We start from the raw sequence: 23,010 nt of genomic DNA, 5'->3' as shown, positions 1-23,010 counted from the left end.
AGAATTCAGCTGTGTATTAAAATAGGGTTCGTGATCACCTCTGAACTTGATTATTTACTTGCAGGCATTTTGTTATGTCCTTATAAGGACATCCGCCCGGATTGGCTGCCAGCCATCAGGCGGGAAAGTTTGAATCACTGTCAGGGGCGGTGCGACTGCCGGAGCGAATATAAGGAGAGCTCTGGCAGCGCGCAGCCAGTCTTTTTTTTTTATTATTGAAAAAGTTTTCAAATACAAATTTTTCCCCCATTTTTCTCCCCCCCTCCTCCCTAACCCCCCCTCACCACCCATCCCCCCCTGTGACTTCTTCACAACAAAAACCTAATTCATAACAGATTATATAATATTTTACCATCCCCTTACTCCCTTCTCTAAATACTGACCCTTACTTGCTAATAATATTATTAATATTATTACTTCCCCCTTTTATACATTTCGAAAAAACATTGTACTATAACATTGTATGATAACTTCTAATTTAGCATAATATTATTATAACTCCCAATTTAACAATAATCTGCCCTTTTTCTCCTCCCCCATACTTATATCTGTATATTATTACAACATTTCAAAACAACCTTCCACTTTAAAACTATATAATAAATCCTACTTTAACATTTAATCTTTTGTGTATATTAATATAACATTTCAAAGCAGCCTTCCCCATCAATCCTAATTTAACATTTATTCAACTCTATCCATTTTCTCCACTCCCCTAAATATATCACTTAAACATCCCTTTTCTTAAACTAAACAATCAGTAAACTAACCTATTTCCACCCACTTTCCTACAAAATTGCCATGCACAACAATTCTTAATATCTTTAATCCACTGCCCGCCCTGCTAAAAAAAAATATATTCCGTTATATAGAAAAAATCAATGACTTTAAATTTATAATCCATATAATGCCTTCTTTGATGTCTTTCCACTGGATTGTTGAGTCCATCATCCATATTAGGGTAACATAGCATCCTGGTGCAACAGTTTGTTCAAAATCCTCCGTCATCATCTGCCCCCATCAGTAATGAATATCCTCATATGTATATAAAAGAAAAAAAAACAACCACCCGAGTGACATTATAATTATATTCCATATAGTTGTAATTGTGGCTTTCATCAGGATTATTAATTCCCATCATCATATTGGGTAACAACCAGATCTTCTGCATGCTCCAGCATAGCTCTCTTGCCTTATAGCTCAAGATAAATATAATATATTTATCAATAAAAAAAAAGAAATCCAAAATAGATAATTCCAATCCAACAATTTAAGGCTCTTTTCACATCCAATTACGGCATTGCAGAGGTCTGTCACTCTCCTCAGGATAATATTAACCAATACTTCGCCTCAACTATCTTTTCATATATTCATTCATTTTTTAAAAAAAATAACTGGCTTCACTGTTGCTTAATTGTTACTGTTTCCGAATAAAGTTATTAATGTAACGAGCTGGTCGCGTCTTCCATTTCCTGCGCCGATCGAACACTGGCGACGAAGGACTAGAGCCAAGCGACGAACCTCGTGGCGCCAAGCCAACAAGACCAAGACACCGGCACCTGAAACCACCAGTAGGCATTTCCGAAGGCATGGCATCCGCTGAAGTCACTTTGCCAGCCCTTGCTCCATTCCGCCCAGGGAAGGACAGGTGGAAATCCTATGTGGTCAAATTTCGGCAACAAAAGAGGCAACAATATCAGGGATGCCGATGATGACCGCAAGAAGGGCATTTTCCTGGCCAACTGCGGCTCCGAAGTCCTCGACATGGCCATCGATCTCGTAGCACCACGAGATATCAAAGAAGTACCATGGACGGACCTGCTGCAGATCCTGGAGGACCATTATGCCCCAACAGGAACACCAGTGGCGAACCGTTTCACCTTCCATCAGAGGGATCAGAAGAAAGGTGAGACCATCAAAGAATTCGTGGCCGCCCTGCGCCAAATCGCAGCCAGATGTGAATTTGACCATATGGACAACGCCATTGCTGACCGCGTGGTTTTCGGCATGAGGGACAGAGGTCTGCAAAAGAAATTCCTGAGCAGGAAGAAACTTGTGCTCAAGGATGTGGTGGAGGAAGCCACCGCATCCGAAATCTCAGAGAAAGCGGCAGCCACGGTAAGCAGAGCAAAGGGAATCCACAAGATTCGCACCACAAAGCAATCATCAACTGAGGATTCCACAGCTGGATCGGAGGAGGAGTCCACCGTCCACAAGGTATCCAGACCCCCAAGGCGGGAAACCGCTCAAAGAAGTTACAAGGGGGAGCGCTGTGCCAGCTGCAGAGGGGACCATGCCAGGGCAACCTGCAAGTGGAGAGATGCGACCTGCAGACGCTGCAACAGAAGGGATCACATCGCCGAAGCTTGCAGAGCCGAGGAACCAGCCCCAGAGCCCTCCAGCCACCGTCCCCGCGAAAATCGAAAAGATTACCAGAGATCATCCAAATGCTCCTCTGGCCCATCTAGACGCAGAGACGATGAATTTCCCCGGAGCGGAGCGGTCCACCAGACGACCATCGCCCACACAAACTCGGACAATGCCACCAAGTTCCACGTGACCATCCACGTGGAAGGATCACCCCGCTCAATGGAGGTAGACTCGGGCTCGGTCTACTCCATTATGGATTGGCACCAGCTGAAGCGCCTGCAACCCAGCATCAGCAAACGAGACCTGAAGCCACTACACTCCAAGCTCATCGATTTTGGGGGAAACCCCATCGGAGTCTTAGGAAGAGCCAACATCCGAGTCTCCTACAACAAGTTCCAAGGCAAGCTTCCCATCACAGTCGTGGAGAACAGCCGACCGAACCTGCTAGGAGTGGAGTGGTTTAAGCCGCTGGGGCTATCAATCGGAGGCATCCATCAAATTCACAGGGACGAACTCGACAACCTCATCGAAGAGTTCAAAGAAGTCTTCGATGGTAAGCTGGGGAAATTTGTGGGGAGGCCAATCTCCTTTAATCTGGACAAGGGAATCACCCCAATTAGGCTAAAGCCCCGCCGGGTTCCATTTGCCCTGCGGCCAAAAGTAGACGAGCAGCTGGATAAGCTGATCGCCCAGGGCATCCTGGAACCGATCGATCATGCCTCATGGGAGACCCCCATTGTGACCCCACTGAAGCATGATGGGTCTGTGCGCATCTGCGCCGACTATCGTTGTACCATCAACAAGGCGTTGGCACAGAGGGCATACCCAGTCCCAGTGGTGCAACATCTGCTGCATTCCCTGGGAACTGGCTCAATTTTTGCTAAACTGGACCTGGCCCAGGCTTACCAGCAACTGCCAGTGGACGAAAAAACGGCGGAGGCACAAACAATAGTCACACACAGGGGGGCATTCAAATGCAACCGTCTCCAATTTGGAGTCAGCGCTGCCCCCGGCATCTTCCAATCAATGATGGAACGCCTTCTCCAAGGCGTTCCAGGGGTGGTGCCATACTTTGACGATGTACTGATCTCCAGGGATTCACAGGCACAACTCCTTGAAAGGCTCAGGCTTGTCCTGCAGCGTTTCAAGGCCAAGGGCTTGAGAGTCAGGAGAGACAAGTGCATCTTAGGAGTACAGGAAGTCGAGTTCCTGGGCTATCTCATAGATAGCACTGGCATCCACCCCAACAAATCAAAAGTGAAAGCCATCCATGAAGCTCCAAGCCCCAAAAACAAAACGGAACTTCAGGCATTCCTTGGATTGCTTAACTTCTATGCCATGTTCCTCAAACAGAAAGCCACAGTTGCTGAGCCACTCCACCGCCTGCTGGGGAAAGCGGCTTCCTGGAAGTGGGGCCGAGAAGAGGAAGCAGCATTCCGGGCCGTAAAAGGACTTTTAACCTCCAAAAGCATCCTCATCCAGTACAACGAGACGCTCCCAATTAGGCTAATCTGCGACGCGTCGTCTTACGGGGTGGGGGCAGTCCTCAGCCACGAACTGCCCAATGGCGCCAAAGCCCCAATAGCCTACTTCTCCAAGACCATGTCCCGCGCAGAATGCAACTACAGCCAGCTGGACAAAGAAGCCTTGGCCATCGTCGCAGGAGTGAAACGCTTCCACGAATACCTCTACGGGAGGAGTTTCACCATAGTGACCAATCACAAGCCACTCCTGGGGCTCCTCGCAGGCGACCAACCCACCCCGACCTTCATGTCCCCGCGGATGACGAGATGGGCCATCTTCCTAGCCGGCTACTCCTACAGGCTCGTGCACCAGCCAGGCACAGCCATAGGAAATGCTGACGCGCTGAGTAGATGCCCATTGAAGGATCCAGTAGAAGACCCAGCCCCCACGCTCCACCTCTTCCACATAGACAACGACGCCAGCTGTCCAGTCTCTTCCGCAGATGTGGCCGTCCACACCCAAAAGGACTCCACACTCCGCCAAGTGAAATCCTGGATCCTCATTGGGTGGCCAACGGAGAAGACGGAGGAGAAATTCAGCCCATTCGTCAGGAAGCAAAAGGAGCTGTCCACAATGAAGGGCTGTTTGCTATGGGGAGACAGGGTGCTGATCCCAAACACTCTGCAACGGAGAGCATTAGAGACATTGCATAACGGGCACCCAGGCATTGTCCGCATGAAAGCCCTGGCACGGAGTTACGTCTGGTGGCCCTCACTGGACAGAGACATTGAAGAATGGGTCTCCAGATGTGACCCGTGCCAAGAAGTACGCCCAGTGCCGCCACAAGCCGAGACAGCAAAGTGGGAGACCCCCAGCAACCCCTGGTCGAGGATCCACATTGACTTCACGGGTCCGATGCAGGGGCGCCACCTACTCATCGTCGTCGATGCCTTCTCCAAGTGGCTCGAGGTGGTCCCCATGACATCTACCACAACGGAAGCGACGATCAGGGCCCTACACCGCCTTTTCGCCACCCATGGACTGTCGGATGTGCTGGTCTCCGACAACGGGCCCCAACACACGTCCCTGGCCATGGAGGCATTCCTGGCCGGACTGGACATCCGCCATGCCCTGTCCGCCCCGTACAGGCCAGCTGGGAACGGACAGGCGGAACGAATGGTGAGACTCACCAAGGAGGCACTCACCAAGATGGGCACGGGCGACTGGCAGGAAAGGATAGACAACTTCCTGCTCACCCAGCACATCACGCCGCATGCCACCACCCACAAGAGCCCGGCCGAATTGTTGATGGGCAGAAGGCTGAGGTCACCACTGGACCGGCTCAACCCCCAATACAGCCCAGAAGTGACCGCAACGGCCAGCCGCCCGCTTCGCGCCTTCAGCAGGGGAGATTCAATTTTCACGCTAAACTTCCACGGCTCTCCTAAGTGGCTGAAAGGGAAGATAGACAACCAGACCGGCCCGAAGTCTTACACCGTAGAGTTGGAAGATGGACAGATCTGTAGACGTCATATCGACCAGCTCCGGAAAAGGTGGGGGGGAGCGCAAGAAAACCAACCCGACGAGGTAGGCCTGCAACACCCCGACGAGGTAGGCCTACAACACCCCGACGAGGTAGGCCTACAACACCCCGGCGAGGTAGGCCTGCGACACCCCGACGAGGTAGGCCTACCACACCCCAGCGAGGCAGACCACCACCACCCCGACGAGGCTGGCCAAGCACACTACAAGGCGATAACCCACCGACAGTCCAGGGCGGTAGACCGGGGCCCGCCGCATGAGGGATGGCAACACCAGCCCAGCGAGGTGGGCACCCATTACGACAGGGCGAGGGACCACCAAAACAGCCCACGAGTAGACCAGGACATACCCAGAAAGGAAGCATCGCACCCCTCCGGCAAAGGCAACCAGCGACAGCCCTGCCAGGGAGACCTCCACTCCAGGCAAGTAGACCGGGGACCATCCGAGGTGGGCACACCACAGCCCATGGGTGAGGGTGGCACACAACACCCCGGCAAGGGGGACCCCCGCCCAGCACAGAAGAAAACCCGGCAACAACAACCCAACCCAGAAGAGCCCAGCCACCAACCTGGGGTAGACCAGGGACTAGGGCGAAGGAAAAGCCGACAACAACCCGGCTAGGGAGGCCTGCGCCACCCTGGCAGGGGAGACCTCCACCAACCCGCGGAGGTAGCCCCACGACGACATCCGGACCAGGACGACCACCGCCGACCCGACGGGGTAGGCCAACACCAGCCCGGCCAAGGTGACCTGCGCCACCCCTGCGAGGTTGGACATCACAACTGGAGCCAACACCATCCATCGCTGGCGGACCGGACCCAAGGGCACCGATCCGAGTCACCCCCCAGACGACAACGAGCCGAACCGCAGCTGAACCGCAGAGCCCGGGAGACCGTGACAGCCTAGGACTTACCGAGACTCAGACGCTCTTCCCGGGTCGGAACCGAGCAGCCTCGACGAGACGATAGATCCACAGGCCAGGAGGAAGACCACCAGAACCAGTTCTCCGAACTGCTCAAAATTTCCGCTACTGGTTCTCCAGAACCTGTCAGAACCTGCTGGATTTCACCACTGCAGCACTTGGTACAATGCAATCAATGATTGATTAATATCAATTAGAGTGTGAACAACCCTTTAATATGACAAGTATCCTTCTGTTTATGATTGTTTATTTCTTTAATTTTAAATCCAGCTACTCAAGAGACCCTACTTACTGGAATCTGGTTATTTCATCTTTAACTCTGTTCTGTGGCAAAACAAAGGCATCCCTGTTTGTCATCCAGTTAATCTACAACAGACAAAATTATGGAGCTACACTTTGGAATAGCAAATATTTACTTCACCATTCCACTTAATGTTGTAACTTGTTTCCTTTTTCAGGCTTCAGAAAGGGAAAAAAGAAACTGTCCTGCAGGTAAGATAGAAGCATTTGCATTTAATTTAAAATTATAATGAAAAGTATTATGGCTTGCAAAGCGGAATTGATTTATATATTGTTATCAGGGTTTTTTAAAGTGCATTCAAAGTGTCCTTCTTTTAAAATATGATCTAATCAGACTGGAAAGACTAAGTCAATTTGCCTAGAATCTCTTTCTTTCTGGTCAACGGAGCTTCCGTTGCTTATGTAGTTATTAAATTACATAAAATTGTCTTGCCATCAGCTCCATGTTTAATGGGGACTCTGTTAATAAATGTTTATATCTTTATTAAGGCCTTTCAAATATGAAATAATGTAGAAACATCTTTAGTATTTTCATTATTGTGTTGTGTTGTTTCAGTGTAAGAATGAGCACTAAGTGAATTTGGGAAGATCAATTTATGTTTACTCTGTTCACCAGAAAGAAGTAACTGGAGTGCAAAATGAAAATTAACTTTTTATTGGTCTTCTTTGGACTGATTACTGAAATGTACATATCGAATGGAATAGCAGAAAATTCAGGAGTGGAGGTACCACAGAACTTAGTGTTAAATCTCTTCCCTTTCAATGATTCTGATAAACAATATCCACATGATACTACTCAAGAGTCATCTAGAGAAAGCCCCTCACCATTAGTCTCTTTGCACAATTTCACAGAAAAGATTAACAATTTTGGATTCAATCTCTACAGGAAAATAGCACTGCAGCATGACAACAATATCTTCTTCTCCCCACTATCACTATCTTTTGCTCTAGCAATATTCATGTTGGCTTCAGAAGGGGAAACCCACCACCAAATAAGTCAATCTTTAAATTTGCCATTTATGAAAGAAAAAGATGAACAGTTTCTGACTTTGTTCCAACAACTAAGGCTTAACATCACCCAAAATGAAGAGTTCACTCTTTCGCAGAATAGCTTCTCTTTCATCCAGGAAGAATTTCAGATCAAGGATGCTTTCCATAACTTGTCCAAGAAATACTTTGACATGGAATTTTTGTCAGTTGATTTCCGCAACTCTACTCTTGCCAAAAAAATTGTTAATGAGCACATTAAAAAGAACACAAGAGGGGCGATCCCTACACTGTTTCACACTTTTGATGAGCATGCTAAAATCATTCTACTGAATTACATACTATTTCAAGGTAAGTGTTTTTTTCATTGATTCTTTCATGGTTTTAAAGAGAAGAGCTCAGGTCAACAGCTACAGTAGCTTTATAAGAGTGTCTCTCTGTAAAAATGTGGGGAACCTGTCCTTAACATAGTCTCCCAAAATCTGATCCCAACAGAAGGATCCATTCTCAAAGCTGTTATTCCTTTTCCTATATGTCCTATATGTTTTGTTTATGGGTGGAAAGGCCAATTGGTTCACATCAATTATCCTTCTCATGTGACATACTTCACTGATATTTCCATGCAGTAAAGGCTATTATCATTTCTGATCCTCTTTTCTTATTTTGAACTTGCAGTGCAAATGTTGCCAGTGGTATTTAGGTGGGAGAAATGTGTATACATTATGAAAATTACTTACCTTCAGGAATGTACAGAGCTATTTCATGTAAAATTTAAGGCAATTCACTGCCTTCATAACAGGTGAAAAATCCAAGATATAGTGGTACAGTAGGTACCTGACCTACAACCATAATGGAACCTGCCCATTATGCTTGCATGTTATGACAGCCATTTAGTGAGATAGCCTTGCTTAATGACCACTACCCTCTGTTCTCCTTGATGCAGTCATTAAATGACTATGTGGGTCCTTAAGCAAACTATGGGTGCCTCAGGGATGAGGGGAGGCCCTAGGAGGCCCTAGGACAGTGGTTCTCAACCTTCCTAATGCCGCGACCCTTTAATACAGTTCCTCATGTTGTGGTGACCCCCAACCAGGGGTGGGTTCTAAATTTCTTTTACTACTGGTTCTGTGGGCGTGGCTTATTTTGTGGGCATGGCTTGGAGGTCATGTGACCGAGTGGGCGTGGTTAGCTGGTCATGTGACCGGGTGGCCATGGCTATGTGTATAGGGACTACTCAGAGGGCTGAAAAAAAAGTCATTTCTGACAGGTCCTCGCACTTTTGACTGGTCCTCACACTTATGACCATCCTCACATTTATGCCTGTGCAGCATTCTTAACAACCATGTCACTCATTTCACAACTGCTTCTCTTCAACATGGTATAAGATAGGGCAAAAAACGTAAAATGTGAGGACAGTCGTAAATTCGAGGACTGGTCAAAAGTGCGAGGACCAGTCAAAAATAACTTTTTCAGCCCTCTGAGTAGTCCCTGTGCACAAAAGGACTACCCAGAGGGCTGAAAAAAGTCATTTCTGACAGGTCCTCGCACTTTTGACCGGTCTTCGCAGTTATGACTGGTCATCATTTATGCCCATTGTAGCATTCTTAACAACCATGTCACTCATTTCACAACTGCTTCTCTTCACCATGGTGACAAGATAGGGCAAAAACGTAAAATGTGAGGACAGTCGTAAGTTCGAGGACTGGTCAAAAGTGCGAGGACCAGTCAAAAATAACTTTTTCAGCCCTCTGAGTAGTCCATATGCATAAAAGGATACAGCAATAGAGAGGGATGAAGGAAGGGAAGGGAAATTAGAATAGGAGTGAAGGTAAGAGAGGGAGGAAGAGAGGAGGAGAAGGAGAAAGAGGAAGTAGGGAGAAGAAGAAGAGGGGAGGAAGAGAAAGTAAGTAAGAAAGAAAAGACAAAGGTGGTAGGTTTGAGGAGAAAGATTGCTGTACAATAAAAAAGATGAAAGGGAAGAAAGCCAACCCCAAACAAATATAAAGATATTAAGATAAAGAATTAATTGTTAAACTTTAAAGAATAAAAGAGAACAAATAGCAATAAATAGCAATAATTAGAAACACACATACAAACATACAACATATTTTTTTTGAACAGAGTATTTGGCCGGTCCACAAATTTAAACAGTTGTAGGAGGTTAGCAGCCACCCCTTTCCTAGAAGAATGAAATATTTTGGGAAATATTAAAAAGGCAGAATATTATATTTCCCTGGATGAGAAATGGAGAAGCATATTTTACAGACAAAGCAGCTCCCACCTTCCTGCCCCCCACCCTTTGTTAATGGGCCAGAGGCAGAAAGTCAATCCTTTGTCAAAGGACATTTGCAACACAATAGCAACAGAAACTAACACAATGGGCCCCATCAAGCCATGTGATCCTGTCCACTATTAAAACATCTTTCCAAACAGTCTCCATGTTTCCAGTGTCTTTTTCCCCACTTGGAGCAGAACCCAGAAGGATATTTCTTCCAACACAATATTTAGTCATTTCAATTAAATTTACAATTTCTATATTTCCTTTTTACCATATTTATTCCTCAACTATTTTTTTTAAAAAAACAATATTACCCTTCATCCTCATCTCTAATCTTAATCAAATTCAATTTTTCCCTTCTATTCTATATTATACCCCTTTGCATTGTCATCTATTTTTATATCCATCCTCACATTGGTTAATTATGTAATACAGTTGTTTAATACAAATTCAACATTTTAATATAAATCAATTAGTTATATAACTATCTTTTTTGTATATTTATCCATATGAACATGAATATATGAACATGAATATTCCAATTATTTCCATGCAATCCAATTTCTTACAAATCAATTAATTATATTTACCAATAATAATAAACCAAATAATTTCCCCCATATATTCCTCCAAACCACAACTTAACCATTTCTGCTTTCAACACAATATACAATTAATAGTATCTCAATTATTACAATTCCCTAGTTAAATAGAGCTTTTTTTCTTTTGTGTTTTAAAATCTTGAACCTCCTCTTGCCCTAAATTTCCCATTGTTTGCAGTTTTGTACCTACCTTTTTTGGTGAGGAAAAAGAAAAAGAAACCTCTCTGCCTCATTTTGTCACATTGCAGCTAAGACCTGCTTTCGCTTTCTCTTTTCAGTATAGCTAGGGGGAAAAAAACTTGCTCCAGGAATTTACCTCTTTGCAGCTAGCTCTTTGAAGCCCCGCGGCAAGAATTTAAAGTTTTTTTCCCTCTAGCCACCAGCTGGGACTCTGGAGCAGCAATAGATTGGGAGTGGGCGGGGTAAACAACGGCGACCGGGCGATCCAGCAGAGGCAGAGGGTGAGTGAAGGCGGGGGGGCGAGAGAGGGCTTTGGCGACCCCTGGGAAATGGCCGTTCGACCCCCAAAGGGGTCGCGACCCCCAGGTTGAGAACCGCTGCCCTAGGAGGTCTACCACAGGCCTACGTCTGCCTATCCCAGGCCTCCTAAGCCATCACCCACCCTCTGAAACATCCCATGATCTGCTTCCCATTCCTTGGGGTCCTCACTTCGTTGCTGGGAGATGTAACATGAATCTGGATGTGGTCACCATTTTCTGAGCAACCACAATTCAATGCAGCCACTCAGAAAATGGCAGCCACTACCAGGATCACACCACGTGACCCAACAACAAAGTGGCTTGCTACCTTTTGTTCAAAGGTAAGTGAGCAATAGCAATAGCACTTAGACTTATATACCGCTTCACAGTGCTTTACAGCACTCTCTAAGCAGTTTACAGAGTCAGCATATTGCCCCCAACAATCTGGGTCCTCATTTTACCCACCTCAGAAGGATGGAAAGCTAAGTCAACCTTGAACCTGATGAGATTCAATCTGCCAAACTGCTGGCAGCTGGTGATCAGCAGAAGTAGCCTGCAGTACTGCATTCTAACCACTGTGCCACCGCAGCTCGAGCAAGAGTATATGAGGCCTAGTGGATTGGGAAGCAGGCCCAAGGCGTGCAGAGACCCAGGGGGATCAACAGATGGTGATGGGGGTGGGGAGGCAGGTGGGTACTGCAGTGTTCCTAAGGGTGAATGACAGAGGGGGTGCAATAGCAATAGCAAGAGTACTTAGACTTACTGCTCCATAGTGCTTTTCAGACCTCTCTGGGCAATTTACAATGTCAGCATATTGCCCCCAACATTCTGGGTCCTCACTTTACCAACCTCGGAAGGATGGAAGGCTGAGTCAACCTTGAACCCCATCAGGATCGAACTGCAGATTGTGGGCAGAGTTAGCCTGCAAAACTGCATTCTAAGCACAGTGCCACCACAGCATAGGGGGTCTTGTCATAACTTTGAATGGCCACTGGTTATAAGTTGAGGACTACCTTTATGATTGAGAACTACTTTATCATTCCTCATGGATTTATAGAACTTGTCGCTGGAAAAACCTGAAATTACCAAATGAATTACCCTGAATGACCCCATGAAATATTCAGAACTCTATTTTTTAATTGGACCAGAATACCAAGTTATCATTTCAAGGGGAAGTTGATTGATTGATTGATTATTTGATTGATACCATTTTTACATGACCCATTTCACCTAAATGACTCTTCAAAAGTTCTTTGAAGTTGACCCTGCATACATAAAAGATCCCCCAAGTTTTAATAAACAATTATTGTATAAACTAGGATTGAGAAATTAAATTTTCTACAGTTCTACAATAATAAAATAGAGCACAATATTCCCTACCTGGTGATTCCTAATTGTTTAAGATATTGATTGCTAGAACCTCCAGCCAGCATGGCTCCTGGTTTTTGTGACCTGAAATCTAGCAGAAGTAGAAGACATCAGATAGGGAAGGAGTGATCTGGAAAAATGGATCTGCAAATATTGCTGCATAATCATTTAGCACATGACCATGTTTCTTATCCTATGTGTCTAAACCCAGGTCATAGCAAAAGGAAAATTCCAGTTAATAATTATTTTTTTAATAGTATTTAAGAGAAATTCAAATGGCACCTTCTCTCACCCTAATGTATTAAGAGACCTATAGTAGGGATGAAGAATATTATATGTGAAAGTGAAATGAGATAATGCCTCCTTATGCCATTTTTGATCTTTATGAATGCAATGATAACTCCAGAAGGAGTTCTATGTACAGAGTTCTGTATATCCTTTGCGCTGAATGTAGTGAGACTATCAAGTGAATTCTCTCCCCCTACCAAATATTCAATGAATATGACTTTGAAGCAAGGCCAGGCCTCATACAGATGTGCAGATACATTATGCCTCTTCTTGCAATTTTTATGGGAGGGTTAATTAAGTATTGCCTTACATGGGCTGTATATTGTTGAATTGCTAATTTTTTAAATGAATATCATGAATTTAATTTATCTATCACTTTCATAGCCAGAAAAGCGGGGAGTGAATGGGACCAGAAAGATATTTCCAGCATAGGCTGTTGCCTGTCAAATATTTGAAAAGCGCACCATGGCAACTAAAAAGCCTATTGCAATTAAATATTGCTAATTTCACTTCTCTATTTTTAGCTCTTGCTCTGATTCTTTTCTAATTGCAAAGTTGCAATAAAGTGTGTTGCTGAGAGATGAGGGAGGATGAGTACATCTGCTATCTTGAACATAAAGGGGCGGTTTAAATCCTAGAGGGTTCGGTGAGTTTTAAGCAGTTGGAAAACATGCAGGATGGCACCCATTGTAGTGGGAGGTTACAAGGAGATAACTAAACATTTCTTGGTGGATGGGGGTGGAGAGAATTGGCATGATCACATTGAATAGTAAGGCAATTGCTTTTAAGAGACAAAAATGTATTGTGATGGAGCCTCTGGTTCAGCCTCCATAGCTGTTCAAATAAGTCTTGTTGATCCCACAAAGTTGTGCTGGGAATGATAGTGGAATGGGAGACCTTTGAATCCCCAATAGGGAAGGAAAATTCTCACTTGGGGCCATGTTCTGCCTTGGCATTGCAAGCAAAATAGGTGATGCCAGAACTAAGAAATGGTTAGAGCAGAATAGTTAGATATGAATTTATTTATTTATTTTATTTATTATTTAAATTTTTATACCGCCCTTCTCCCGAGGGACTCAGGGCGGTGCACAGCCACTATAAAACACATATATCCATAAAGTTTAAAAACAGTTTAAAACATATTAAATAATTTGGCCCTTATATTAAAAAAAAAAAACTAAAACACCCAGTAAAATTCATTCTTAAGCCAGCCCAGCCTGTTGAAACAGTAAAGTCTTAAGGGCACGGCAAAAGGTACATAGGTCAGGGATCATACGTATCTCCGGGGGCAATTCATTCCAGAGGGAAGGTGTCCCCACAGAGAAGGCTCTCCCCCTGGGGGTCGCCAGTCGATATTGTTTGACCGACGGCACCCTGAGGAGTCCCTCTCTGTGGGAACGTATTGGCCGGTGGGAGGCTATCGGTGGCAGAAGGTGATCTTGTAAGTACCCAGGTCCTAAACCATGGAGCGCTTTAAAGATGGTAACCAGCACCTTGACTCACACCCAGAAGACCACTAGGAGTCAGTGCAGCTCGCGCAGAAGAGGTGTTACATGGGTGCGCCGTGTCGCTCCCATAATCACCCGCGTGGGGTGATTATGGTCCAATTGGAGCCTCCGAGTGCTCTTCAAGGGGAGCCCCATGTAGAGAGCTTTACAGTAGTCCAGACGGGAAGTGACGAGGGCATGAGTGACCGTGCGCAAGGCGTCCCGGTCAAGAAAGGGATGCAACTGGTGAATCAGGCGAACCTGATAAAGAGCCCCCCTGGCCACAGCCGTCACATGATCCTCTAAAGACAGCCATGCATCCAGGAGGACACCCAAGTTGCGAGCCCTCTCTGAGGGGGCCAAGATCTCACCCCCAATAGTCAGCGATGGAACCAGCTGGCTATACTGGGACACCGGAAACCACAGCCACTCAGTCTTGGAAGGGTTGAGTCTGAGCTTGTTTCTCCCCATCCAGATCCGCACGGCTCAAGGCACTGGGACATCATGGCAAGGGCATCATTGGGGTGGTCCGGGGTGGAGATGTACAGCTGAGTATCATCAGCATACTGATGGAACTTCACCCCAAAACCACGGCTGATCTCACCCAGCGGCTTCACATAAATGTTGAACAGGAGGGGCGAGAGGACCGACCCTTGTGGCACCCCACAGACAAGGCACCTCGAGGTCGACCTCTGTCCCCCTGCCAACACAGACTGTGTGCGGTCAGAGAGGAAGGAGAAGAACCACCACAACACGGTGCCCCCATTTCTAACCCCTCCAACCGGCGCAGCATGATACCATAGTCAATGGTATCAAAAGCCGCTGAGAGATCTAATAGGACCAGGACAGAGGAACAGCCCCTGTCCTGAGCCCTCCAAAGATCATCAACCAATGTGACCAATGCCATCTCCATGCTGTACCCCGGCCTGAAGACCGACTGGTATGGATCTAGATAGACAGCTTCATCCAGGTACTGGGGAAGTTGTCGCGCCACCACACTCTCAACAACCTTCACTACAAAGCGAAGGTTGGAGACTGGATGATAGTTCACTAATACAGCCGGGTCCAGGGAAGGCTTCTTGAGGAGGGGCCTCACCACCGCCTTTTTCAGGGCAGAGCAGAAGAAACCCTCACTCAAAGAAGCATTAATAATCACCTGAAGCCAGCCTGGTGTGACCGCCCGGGAGGCCAGCACCAACCAGGAGGGACACGGGTCCAATAAACACGTGGCAGCGCTAAGTCTACACAGAATCCTGTCCACGTCCTCGGGAGTCACATGGTCAAACTCCTCCCAGATAACACTCTCAAGACCCACCTCTGTCATCCCATCTGAACCTACCCAGTCGGAGTCCAAGCCTTCCCGAATCTGAGCGATTTTGTCATGCAGGTATTGCACAAAATCCTCAGCCAGTGGTGGGATTCTGCTGGTTCTAGGGGGGTTCGGCCGAACCGTTTGTTAAATTGCTGGCTCACCCCGCCCCTTGCCCCGCCCCTCTGCACCACTATTTATTGCCAATAAATAGTGGTGGGTGAGGGGAGGGCGAGCCAGCAATTTAACAAACGGTTCGGTGTTTTTTTGTAATTTTATTGGCCCGCGGAGCTTCAGCATAGGCTAATTAGCCCTTGATTAGATCGGCTCCCGACTCTCAGCTGATTTGCTCTCAGCTGTTTTGCTCAGGGCTCTGCTGCTTGCTGGAGCAGATTTTTTTTTCCCTAGCTATGCTGAAAAACGAAACTGAAAGTAAAGCAGGCTGTTGGCTTTGCTGTTGCTGCAACGTGGCAAAAAGAGGCAGAGAGAGATTTATTTTTCTTTTTCTTTTTCCTCACCAAAAAAGTTAGGTGCAAACAATGGGAAATTTAGGGAAAAAGAGGAGAGTTCAAGATTTTAAAACACAAAAGAAATAAAGCTCTATTTAACTAGGGAATTGCAATAATTGAGATACTATTAATTGTATATTGTGTTGAAAGCAGAAATGGTTAAGTTGTGGTTTGGAGGAATATATGGGGGAAATTATTTGGTTTATTATTATTGGTAAATATAATTAATTGATTTGTAAGAAATTGGATTGCATGGAAATAATTGGAATATTCATCTTCATAATGATTAATATACAAAAAAGGTAGTTATATAACTAATTGATTTATATTAAAATGTTGAATTTATATTAAACAACTGTAATATTACATAATTAACCAATGTGAGGATGGATATAAAAATAGATGACAATGGGAAGGGGTATAATATAGAATAGAAGGGAAAAATTGAATTTGATTAAGATTAGAGATGAGGATGAAGGGTAATATTGGTTTTTTACAAAAATAGATGAGGAATAAATATGGCAAAAAGGAAATATAGAAATTGTAAATTTAATTGAAATGACTAAACACTGTTTAAATTTGTGAACTGGCCAAATATTCTGTTCAAAGAAAATATATTGTATGTTTGTATGTGTGTTTCTAATTATTGTTTTTTATTCATATTTGTTCTATTTTATTCTTTAAAGTTTAACAATTCATTCTTTATCTTAATATCTTTATATTTGTTTGGGGTTGCCTTTCTTCCCTTTCATCTTTTTTATTGTACAGCAATCTTTCTCCTCAAACCTACCACCTCTCTCTTTTCTTTCCTTCTTACTTTCTCTTCCTCCCCCTCTTCTTCTCCTCCCTACTTCCTCTTCCTTTCTCCTTCTCCTCCTCTCTTCCTCCCTCTCTTACCCTCACTCCTACTCTAATTTCCCTTCCCTTCCTTCATCCCTCTCTATTGCTGTATCCTTTTATACATATGGACTACTCAGAGGGCTGAAAAAGTTATTTCTGACTGGTCCTCGCACTTTTGACCAGTCCTCGAACTTACGACTGTCCTCACATTTTATGTTTTTGCCCTATCTTGTCACCTTGGTGAGGAGAAGCAGTTGTGAAATGAATAACACGGTTGTTAAGAATGCTACAATGGGCATAAATGATGACCAGTCATAAGCGTGAAGACCGGTCAAAAGTGCGAGGACCTGTCAGAAATCACTTTTTTCAGCCCTCTGGATAGTCCTTTTGTGCATATGGACTACTCAGAGGGCTGAAAAAGTTATTTTTGACTGGTCCTCACACTTTTGACCAGTCCTCGAACTTACGACTGTCCTCACATTTTACGTTTTTGCTCTATCTTGTCACCATGGTGAAGAGAAGCAGTTGTGAAATGAGTGACACAGTTGTTAAGAATGCCGCAACGGGCATAAATGTGAGGATGGTCATAAGTGCAAGGATAGGTCAAAAGTGCGAGGACCAGTCAGAAATGACTTTTTTCAGCCCTCTGTACTCCCTATGCAGATAGCCACACCCACCGGTCACATGACCAGCTAGCCATGCCTACCCAGTCACATGACCACCAAGCCACACACCCCCAACTAAGCCACGCCCACAGAACCGGTTGTTAAAAAAATTGAATCCCACCACTGTCCTCAGCCCTACCCTACCCTGAATTAATTTTGGATTAAATGTACTAAGATTATTCTCAAGTGGTAGGAAGTCCAGATTTAAGTCTCCATTTGATCATGGAGCTCACTCACACTACAGTATTAATCTGTGACAGTGAAGCAGAACTGCACACTGATGCATGGAGCCAATCAGTATGAAAAAGTAAGTAGTAGCATTTATCGGCTTTTTAAAATGACATGGGGCTGGATTGAACTGGTGATTCATATAATTAATCACAACTTCTCTAACAAGAGATTTGGTTAATGTGCAGCTCCTATTCATGAAAAGGAATCTCATTTGAAATGGTCAAATTAGCCCCTGTAATTGGATTGGAATCAGAGATTCAAACATAGGAGTGCAATATAGATTTAAAGTTTCAGCCATACTATGGAAGAATAGAAATTAATCTTTAAATTGAAGTAAATCAGGCTGATTTGATTACTAAATTTTCCCTCAATAATTCTGGATTATATCACAATATAAAATAACATGTTGCATTTCTTTATATTCTCAGGCAAATGGCTACATCCATTTTCTGCTAAACTTACAGAGCTGGAAACTTTCTACATAGACAATTACAGGACTGTTCAAGTGCCAATGATGTTCAAAACAGACAGGATTGCCTCCACATTTGATCAGACCTTGCAGTGTTATGTGCTAAAGCTGCCATACAAAGGAAGTGTGCAGATGGTGATTGTTATGCCTGTGAAGGAAGCTGATTACATGTTTGTTGAAGACGATCTAACCAATGAACTTGTGGAATCTTGGCTTCAGACCATGAAGACAAGGTACAAGTCATAGCAATCACATCACATTTTTGATTCCTAAAATCCTGGATACAAAATCCTGTAGTACAAATTAAAATGGCCAAACAGAAAAATGGCAAGAGAAATGACAAGAGGAAGAAAAGGGAGTAACTGGGAATAGGCCATTGAAATTTGCCAAAGACAGCCTTTTGATCTTTACAATATTCATCAAAAATAAAGAAAAGCCATTGAGTTCCCTATTACTGAGTTTACTAAGAAAAAAGAATTGGCTTTTACTTAGTTGTTGTTGTTGTTAGTCACAAAGTCATGTCTGACCCATTGTGACCCCCATGGACAATGTTCCTCCAGGCCTTCCTGTCCTCTACCATCCTCTGGAGTCCATTTAAGCTCATGCCTACTACTTCAGTGACTCCATCCAGCCACCTCATTCTCTGTCGTCCCCTTCATCTTTTGCCCTCAATCGTTCCCAGCATTAGGCTCTTCTCCAGTGACTTATTTACTTATTTAGAAAGGTCTATATCTTCTGTAATATCTTCTGCATCTGATTTTGTGAAAGCCTTCCAGATGTCTGAAATTTTCGTATAGCTTCCTCTTCCACAAGTTATACTTATCCAATTAAATCAAGTAAGACTTGTCACATGCATTGCCTTTGCATCATTGGTGCTCAAATTTTCATAGCATCCAGAAAGAAAGGAACAATATGTAAATGTTCTGCTGCCTGCTATTTATTTTCACAATTATTTTGTTTATGCAAAGGGCAGTGTATGTTCATTTACCTTCAACTTGCATTTGTATTTGTTTACATTACAGGAAAATGGATATTTACTTTCCAAGATTCAAACTAGATCAGACGTATCACATGGATCAGCTGCTTCAGGATTTGGGAATTAAAGATCTTTTCTCTTATAAAGCAGACCTAAGCCATCTCACAAATCATAAATTTGTAAAAATATCACAGGTAAAAAAAATAATTTGTTAATTCTACTATATTGTTCAATCAAACATATTTAACAAATAGCATGAAGACCCATTCATTTACTGGAGACCCACTTGCTAAACAGTTTGTTTCTCAATTTCATCATGCTAGCTACTTTAACTGGAGGCAATATTAAAAAGAAACAGTATCTTGTAGTTCAGTGACTGCCCCCCCCCCCCCAATCTTTTGGGCACCAGGGACTGGTTCCGTGGAGAAAGGTTTTTCTGCAGACTGGACAAAGGTTTTTCTGAAAACCACGCCCCCTCTGGGCGTGAAGATCCCCACAGATGGGGATGCAAGCCCAGTTCTCCTCTCCCCTCGTGACTCACACAAGCAGTGGGTTGGAATGCACTTGTACACACACACACACACACACACACAATTTATGCAAACTGAGCTACATGTTCATCTGCAAGCCCACCACTCACGCAGACCAGATCTCCTCTTCCCCACCCCCACCCCCCATAGCCAGGCTACCAACCGCAAGGGTTGGGGACTTCTGTCCTAGAGAAAACCTACTTCGTGCTAATAATTTCCTTGACTGTGTTCATTAACTATCCTAGTGATTTTTGGGACTCAGTCATCTCCAGAAGTCTGGAGAGATTTGATCTTTTTGACTACCCTTTTAATTTCCCCTTTCCTAATCTCCCTTCTACAGAACGTTTATCCTTTGAAGTTCAATGATGGTGTATCCCCAATATGTTCTTATTGAGACAAAGTGTTTGTAGCTGTGGATTTAGGATGCTGCTTCCATATAAATGAAAAAAAAATGTATGCATGCTCAATTTTCAGTAAATTAAGTGGAAATCTGTATTGAAGATGTAGACTGGTTGATAGGAAATGTGAGCATCTTGCTAAACATCTCCCTACATTTCAACTCTTTTTAGATTCTTCAAAGAGCAAGCATTGAAGTGAATGAGAAAGGAACAGAAGCTGCAGCTGTCAGTGGATCAGAAATCATGGCATACTCTTTGCCTAATACTATGCGGATAAATCGACCATTCATTTTTATGATATATGAAGAAATTACCAAGGTTTTATTGTTTTTGGGCAGAGTAACTAACCCCAAAGAACTGTGAAATAAACAAAACCTAGTAATTTCTTTTTTATTCACCCTATTTTAGTGACACCGCAAGCAAACTTCATGTTATACTAAGAACACATTTTAAATATGCTTTCACACTAACTTCTTAATTTTCAGGAGAAAAGGATAGGTATGTGGAAAGCAGCTAAACACTTTCCTTCTTAAAATATTTTCACCAAAAATTCCCTCCTCAAAACAATGTTTTTCTCTTATGCTATTAAATATAGCAAGCAGTATCTTTCAGGAAAATGAATTAGAATAAAAATGTAATGGAAGAAATTACATTCACACAATTCCTTTTCCCAAAGCACTCGACACTAAATAGCAAAAAGGAGGATAGTCAAATGGGAAACTCCCACATCCATTGTGTAGAAAATATCTTCATTCAGACAAAGCAATATGTCAAAAATAATGGGCATGTTCTCCAGAATTATTAATCCAAGATATATAAAAAGCAGGGACCTGATTTTGGGGAGAGCAGGAAGACAAAAATATCATTTGTTCAGATGTTATGGTCATGAGAACTACATTTTAAATATAGCTGCAAATTACTGCACTTTTCTTTATTGCTGTTAAAAAGTAGTTGAGCCCTCTTCTCAACATAAAGAAATTACAAATGTTTTCTGCGAGCTGATCAGAATTGAGGCCACAGCATAGTGCTACAAGATAATGCTGCTATCAAAAATATTTATTAGCATGAGAGAATAGTTACCACTGGTATCATGATCCATTCTGGAGCTTATCTAACTATTTCAGTCTGGCAGAGGAATTGCTGAAAGCAATCAATCAAAGCTATTTCAAGTCCTTCATGAGTTTATTCTGATCAGCTTGGTCTTGCTTGAAGTATACAGATTCACAATAAGAATTTTGCACTTATTACAAGGGAGATGCTTTACTTAGTAGCAGAAGGGAAGGGAAAATTATATGTACCAGTTAGCATGAAAAAATGAGAGGTGGCAGAGGTGGGGAAGTAAATCAGATTCTGAAAACTATAGAGGTATCTCACTGCTGTACGACCAAGGCAAGATCTTTGCCTGCATTTGTTTGTATGGACTTGTCATTGACTTGGAAAGGAACATCCCAGAGGTACAGTGTGGCTTTCGGCCAGAATGGAGTACAGCAGGCATGATATTTGACATGAGGTGTGTCCAGAAATGCACTGAGCAGAACACGCCTTTTTACTGTTTTCCTTGATCTGACAGAGGCATTAAACACTGTAAAGAGGGAGTCTCTCTGGATCTTCCTGATATGTTATGGATGTCCAAGGAAATTTGTGAGGTTGATTCAGCTACTCTACAACAGCTGCATTTGTCATTTCCAATGGAGTTAAACAGGATTGTATATTAAACCCAGTTCTACTCAACCTGTTCTTCACTTGCATGTTATCACATTTTGTCTAGGTGATACTGTATATCAGGTACCAATTGGAGGCCCTCTCTTTGACCTTCACCACTTGAATGCACGAAGTGCTTCTATATAGTCACTCAAGAAACCCTCTTTGCTAATGATTGTGCATTCCTGATACATAAAGTGATTTCCAATTGGTGCTGAACAATTTCTCACATACTGCTATGCTCTGATTATCAGCTGATATCAGATAATCAGCCTGATTATCAGTCTGAACAAGACTAAACTACTTTAGCAGGCCATGTTAAGTTATCTGTACCTGTAGAACAGTGGTGGGTTCTAACCGGTGTTACCACCGGTTCGCTTTGTGCACACACTTTGCATGCGATCGCTGCATGCATGCTCGCTTCACTCGCACGTGCACCAAACTTGTGCTTTGCGCAAGCACATTGAATAAAAATGCATCTGAGGCATGGCAATCCACTCCGCCGTGCCTTACAGCTGGGCTAAAAATGAAGGAATAAAGGTAGGTATAGCACGGGGGCAGGCAGGAGGGCCCAGCTGATGGTTGGAGCTAACTGGTTCACTCTCACATCAAGATTTCCGCTACCAGCTCTCCTGAATGGGGGAGAACCAGTAGCAACCCACCACTGCTGTAGAACCAAAAGTCACTACAGGTAATCCCCGGGTTACAACTGTTCCCTTAGTGAATTTTCGAACCAGTGGTGAAATCCACTCACCTTCGCTACCAGTTCGGGAATGGTAGCGCACGGACACCTCTTCTGCACATGCACAGAATCTTCTGCGCATGCGCAGATGGTAAAAAAACAGGAGTAATGACGTCCTGGCAGGTGGCCGGAGCCTCCCACCACCAGCGCTACCGGTTCGGTGAGCCAGATAGAACCGGGGAGATTTCACTGCTGGTTCAAACCAAAGCAATAAGTGCCCCCTAGCGTTTGCAAACAAGGTCCAAAACTATGGATCTTGCAACACCACAGCAGTTGTTCGCCCTTACGAACAACCATAGAGGCTCTGCAACATTTGTCCTGCACGTAGCCGGCCAAAACGGAGCTTCTGAGGGGCGGATCTGGCCCTCAGAAGCCCCTTCAGGCATCCAGAGGTCCCCTCAGGCCCATTGCAGGCCAAAATGGAGCCTCTGGGGGATAGATCTAGCCCTCCAAGGCTCTGCTCAGCCCTCTTGTGACCAAGGCCCAAGTAGTGATTACCAAACACAATTCAGTCCTCAACGAACTTATTTTATTAAAACAACTGAGAATTAAT

General features: G+C 44.1%; 1 protein-coding gene across 2 annotated transcripts; it reads left to right on the top strand.

Moving 5' to 3' along the window:
* Positions 1–6,757: 6,757 nt before the first annotated feature.
* Positions 6,758–21,729, top strand: SERPINA10 (serpin family A member 10). 2 transcript variants are annotated; one of them, XM_070941502.1, is made up of 5 exons: positions 6,758–6,790; positions 7,215–7,936; positions 18,070–18,343; positions 19,133–19,280; positions 20,186–21,729. In XM_070941502.1, the coding sequence occupies exons 2-5, from the start codon at positions 7,237–7,239 to the stop codon at positions 20,375–20,377; spliced, it is 1,314 nt and encodes a 437-aa protein (XP_070797603.1). In that variant the 5' UTR covers positions 6,758–6,790; positions 7,215–7,236; the 3' UTR covers positions 20,378–21,729. The 2 variants fall into 2 exon arrangements, with proteins under 2 accessions (XP_070797603.1, XP_070797597.1); XM_070941496.1 differs by lacking the exon at positions 6,758–6,790 and having other exon boundaries at positions 7,155–7,936.
* The last annotated feature ends 1,281 nt before the right edge of the window (positions 21,730–23,010 follow it).

Source organism: Pituophis catenifer, unplaced genomic scaffold, assembly GCF_029215685.1.
Source record: "Pituophis catenifer annectens isolate HBS135680 unplaced genomic scaffold, rPitCat1.0.hap2 SCAF_1, whole genome shotgun sequence".
NCBI classification, from domain to species: Eukaryota; Metazoa; Chordata; class Lepidosauria; order Squamata; family Colubridae; genus Pituophis; species Pituophis catenifer.
This window is presented reverse-complemented; position numbering and strand designations above follow the sequence as displayed.